Source organism: Thermobia domestica, chromosome 5 (assembly GCF_964235325.1).
Source record: "Thermobia domestica chromosome 5, izTheDome1.hap1.1, whole genome shotgun sequence".
NCBI classification, from domain to species: domain Eukaryota; kingdom Metazoa; phylum Arthropoda; class Insecta; order Zygentoma; family Lepismatidae; genus Thermobia; species Thermobia domestica.
The window spans coordinates 275031038-275036888 of NC_137458.1; the positions used below are offsets into that span (position 1 = coordinate 275031038).

The following is a 5851-nucleotide window of genomic DNA, read 5'->3' on the forward strand; positions in this document are numbered from 1 at the left end:
ACAAGGCGAGACGAGACTTGAACTTGTCTCGTCTGATCTCGTAAAATAGGTGTCTCGTCTCCTCTCCTCTCATCTTGCAAAAACAATCATAAAAGTTTTCGAGACAAACGTGACGAGACGAGACAGGTAGGGAAGGTATCGTCTCGAGTTTCAAAAGTCCTGTCTCTTCTCGTGGCCATCACTAATGGCCACAGCTCTTATAAGCACTGTTGGAAACAAATGGTCTGCAAATGAATACAACACCAAGACATGTAGTTTGTGAAAAAGGGAAGAAGACTACCTACTCTATCAGTCCTAAAGAAAAAGGAGAGACAGTGATCATATTAGCATGTTGTAATGCTGCGGGAAATTATCTTCCTCCCTTCGTCTTGTTCAAAGGTAAACGGCAAAGGCAGGAATTCGAAGACTATCTTCCTCCTGGAAGTCACATTCCTATGACTGATAGCGGATACGTAACTCCTGAGGTATTCTTCTCTTTCATCAAACAGTTTGTAGCGTATTTTAGTGTTACTTTAGACAGCCCTGCGCTTCTACTTCTGGATGGTCACGACACTCATTGTAGTAATCCTGCAATGCTGACATATTTTAAGGACACTGGGGTGTGCTTGGTGTGTTTTCCTCCTCACACAACTCACTGGCTACAACCAACAGACCATTGAAAGAATACTTTTATGAGTTTGCGCAAATGTTTGTGCGTAATCACCAGGGTCGCGCTTTCACCAAACTTGAATTTTGTGACGTATTTTCACAAGCATGACAAAGGTCGGCACATGCAGCAAATGCCACCAATGGATTCCGTGCAACAGGGATTTGACCGTTATTCCACATGCAATTCCAAATAGGCTTTTCTTGGAGAAGACGTGCAATGTGCTATCCAAGCAGAGTCTTCGGCAAGACGATCTACAAGCTCCAATGCAGAAACTTCATAACAACCTGATGAAATTCCTGGTCCCTCCGGCATGCAACGATGTCGCACAGGCTTACAGAGTCAACAGCAATACCTTCCTAGAACAACGCTGCCTTTATCAAGACCATCTGCTACAGCCAACGCAGCGAGTGCCGCCGCAATTCATCGCAAGAAGGCTTCACAACAATCTGATGCAACTCCTGGTCCTTCCGGCATGCAACGATGTAGCAAAGGCTTACAGAGGCAACAGCAACAACAGCTCCCTCCCACAACACTTTTTCATCACGTTTGTCAGATTCGTCGGTAAGTTTGGTGGAGGACCAACAGCGAAGTCTACCAGACATTCTTCGTTCTATTTCTCCTGTTCCGAAGATAAAGCTCCCAGCCAGGAGAATGAACTCTCGACGTCGATGCACCTGAGAACTGACTAGCTAGCGACACGGAAAGAAATGAATCAGTCGTTAGAAAGAAAAAAAAACTGGAAGAGAAGCCAAGTTTTCAGCCATCTAAACGAGGGAAGAAAGTAACAACGAGTGTTCAATCGAAATGTCCTATTTGTGCCGTTGATTTTTATTCTAAAACACATGGAGAAAGGTGGGTTGAGTGTCAGATGTGTGCTGTGTGGTATCATGAGTTGTGCGTTGGTACCTGGTCTCGAAGTGAGTTTATCTGCGTTGAATCTAAGATATAATACAGACGTTGCAGTGAAACAATGCTCATTAGAGAACAACTGTACGTGGTGTCTAATGTATCCAAACATGAGCGTAGTTTGAGATCGTGGCTTTGATCTCTTATTATTTCATGTTTTGTAATTTAGTTTTCTTACTTCTTCATATTTTTTGCATTTTCTTTTCGTGAATAATGGATTTAAAACGAATTGGTTAAAACAATTATTATTATAACCAAACAGTACGCCTGCCCATATTATCCAAACTACCTGCCCATATTACACATATACTTCGGTTAATATGGGCATTTGAAGTAAGGTTAGTATTTAATATTTCCTCGCAAGACCCTTATATATTGGTGAACGTAAAATCCATGAAAGGGTAAGTAAGGTATCATTCTATGTTTCTGTAACATTTCTTGTCATATTGTCTATTGATGAGTATAAGTAATATTACATTTTGTTTTTTTCTGCCCATTTTACCCAAAATTACCCTAATAACTGTTGTACTTACTCAGGCTTTTGTTTCCTTCTTTTGTTCTTTTTAGTTGTAAACAAACCTCTTTCAGTAAATGACTCATCATCTTATTATTATTATTATTATTATTATTATTATTATTATTATTATTATTATTATTATTATTATTATTATTATTATTCACCAATTTAATGCCCGAGGCTACAAATATCGTTCGGTAGTTAGTAAATATATGAAGCTTATAATAAACTAATAAGAGCGTGTTGCGTAGTAAAGTATTAACAGCACGAAGTAGAAGATATGGAATGAGGGGTGTTACGACCTCCCATGCCATGATACGATATGCATAAACCGACTCCCAAGAAAACGACAGTTGTTCTTTGTTCAATGACGTCACTCATGATGAAAGAAACAACTGTCCATAGGCGGTCAGAATCTCACATACAGATGGATGTATGAAATATATAGCTGACGTATATAATATACGTATACATGTGTAGTATACGGAAGTTTGTTAGATGTCTGACACCCTGCAGCGACATGATATAATGTCTAAATGAGAAAAAGGCAGTAACTATGTAGTATATGGATAACGTATGCTCCGTACAGATTTCCGTACTAATCGTAAGGATTCCATATATTTGTACAACATACCGCTGTCCGAATAACGGATTTTTCTCAGTGTACACATAATTCTATACTATATGCAATAGTATCATATATACTTTGATTTTCATATTTATATTTTCAATGTAAATAGCAGCAATACAAAATATCAATATGAATATCAAAATACTTGTATGTCTTTTTGTAGTTTCAATCAAATCATAGGGTCAGATAATGGGGGATCAGGGCCGTCTTACGCATCCTTTTGCGTTGTTTGCTTAATATATGGCCAAACATGTCTTGAGGCTGTGAACTGTGGAACCTTTTACGTACTGCGAGCAGTGGCGGTTTTAGCGGGTAGACACGGGGCTACCCAAAAATATATAAAACTGAAAATATAAAAAATACTAAAAGATATAATAAAAAGTAAATATATTTTCACTTTTTCTATTAATGGTAAATAATTATTTAATAAACAGCATCAACAACTACTGTAAAAGTAATTTCCTATTGTCATTAATCAATCGAATACGCGAGGAGCGGACCTACCCAAAATTAAAATCCTAAAGCCGCCCATGACTGCGAGCTTTAGCATGTTGGAGGTGAACTACTGGAAAACAATACAATTGAAATGACTTGATACTAGACCGAAGTAAGTTTGTTTTCTCTTTGTTTCAGCTATAATGTCAAACGGTTTACTTGCAACTAAGTCAGTCAATTTTCAATTTCTATGCAGTTAGCTTTCTTTCTTTTTTTTCTTTTTCTTTAATCACATTCATTTTTACTGATATAGATGTGAATAACGCTGCTAATAAGAGAATAGTATCTATTTTTCCAAGAAGAACAAGTAGAATAACATCTAAAATTTATGATAAAACTAAAAGAAAGAGTTATTCTTCTTACAGAATTATTGCGAAAAATTGAAATGAAATCTTTAAGTTTTACGTCCCACGGTTATGCCGGTTAGGCTAAAGGAGACGGTGATGAGATATGAATGAAATGGTGGAATGAAAAAAGTGGGAGGAAACGGGAGAACCCCGAGAAAACCCAGGAGCATGGTGTTTGTCCACCACAAAGTCCACACGGCGCGAGCTGGGGTCGAACCAGATACCCCAAACAACGGAGGTGAACGCTCTACCACTGAGCCACCGCAGCTTCTATCTACAATCAAAATATAGGCATAATTAGAATAATTGCAAAACCTAAGGATTTCTGCTCAAGTACAACCCTGAAAACTATGTACATCGGTTCAAATTTCCATTTAATCTATCATATATATATATATATATATATATATATAATATTATTTGGTGACAATCAGTTTATCGGAAAAACATTATTATTATTATTATTATTATTATTATGAAAATTAGTAATTCTGAAAGATAATAACTTCGATTAAAGCTGCTATGATTACAGAATTTAGCTTGCAGTACCATCCTGAATTCAGAATGCTATTTTCATATCTGTGAGGAAGCTAAATTATTTCGATGCCTACATTCATGGAACCGAGCTGTTAACAAAAGAAGAGACACTTGTTTTCCCTGGCAGTCGTAAAAATGTGTATTTTGGCTCTTCCCCCTCCAGCCCAAAAGAAACCGTTGTTTCGGAAGCGGCGCAACTGGATTTTCTTTTATGTCAGCGGGAGGGCGATAGCAGGTAGCAAGCAAGACGGCCCAAAAAGTTGGACACTGTTGAACTTCTTGCAAGATGGAAAAAATGTTTTATGACCCTATCAAGACTATGTTTACACGGGGAAATATGGTAGGGTTTCAAGATTTTTTTTATGACAGCTACAAGATCTTGTACAAGATCTTTTATGGTGTAGATTGGCCTTTAGAGTAGGCGACCAATAGAATAAAAATTGTTATTTGTCGGTGTTAAGGACTGCCAATTCAACTTCTTGTTATTTGTATTTCACCAATAAGCTTCTACTATTACACGCTCGCACTATCTCATTTCGAGCTTTGCGTGATTCATTATGTGGAAATAACAGAAAAAGCAAATAAAATGAATGCTACTTTACTATACATCTACATAATATAACACGGCCAATATATGTACAAAACGATATTAACTTTGGTTTCGTAATTTGTTCTTCACAGGTATCTCTTGTATTAACTCAATAGTTCTGACCTCTCAGTGAACAAAATATAAAATTTCAGTTGCGTTGTAACAATATATTTCAGGAGGTATTTTGCATATATTTGGAAAGAAGATATCATAGTCAGGCACTTCCAACAAAATATGAACGTGAGTAAGAGAAGGTTTGAATTAATACACTTGAACATTTAATATACGATAGTAATAAAGTTTGGCAAAACGGTTAGCGACGCACCTTTGGCGTGGGAAACATGGGTTCGATTCCCGCCGGGAACTCATCTGGTTTAGATTCCACGTTAATCTGTAGGTCCACGTCACATACAGCTTCGCTGCTGAAATGGGCGTTAAACTCACAATCAACTAGGTAATAAAGTTTATATGATTAGATCGAAGATTCAATACATGTAAACAACAGTCAGAAATGATTTTCTTGCCTATACACCATTGGTCTCTTAATAGATAGCGTTACAATACTGGAGGTTATATGTTGGCTTTGGTGATGCTCCTTCTTTAAGAAATGGTTGCTTAACAGTTATGTTTTTGTTTGGAGTGTGGAGTAGGATCTTATTTTATATATATTGAAGATATATGCATAAAGAAACTCGTTGTTATTGTTAATGGATTGTATTTGAAGCAATAGATAATTTCTCATGTAGCCTTGTTTCAAAATAAATGTTAAATTGCAATAAATCAATTACAAATAGATTGACAATAACCATTGACTACGAAAGATTGAGCGAATATTGAACTAGAATTGATTTTGGGCACATTTTTTGATTTCGGGGGACCAGCATTTTTTGAGTTAAATATCTTACATTTTTGGTATGTTTTCTGTATTTTTTGTTGTTTGGGGTTAGGGTAGGGTAGGTTATTTTCGGTTAGATTAGGTTTATTTTTTTATTGACACCCTCAGTTCCAAAACTATCGCTTTATTTTGAATACAATAATACTTTAGGTAACGCGGTTTTGAAACAGGCCCGTATCCACGGGGGGACAAGAGGGGGCCGGCCCCCCCTAAATTTTGGCTGGCCCCCATAAAATTTCACGGTAGGCTTGCAAATGAACTATAATATGGTGATGAAGTATAATA

General features: G+C 36.9%; 1 protein-coding gene across 1 annotated transcript; it reads left to right on the top strand.

Moving 5' to 3' along the window:
- The first annotated feature begins 230 nt into the window (after positions 1 to 230).
- LOC145685540 (uncharacterized) lies at positions 231 to 659 on the top strand. The gene has a single exon (XM_081757938.1). It carries the CDS (start codon positions 231 to 233, stop codon positions 657 to 659), a length of 429 nt encoding a protein of 142 aa, XP_081614064.1.
- Positions 660 to 5851: the final 5192 nt, after the last annotated feature.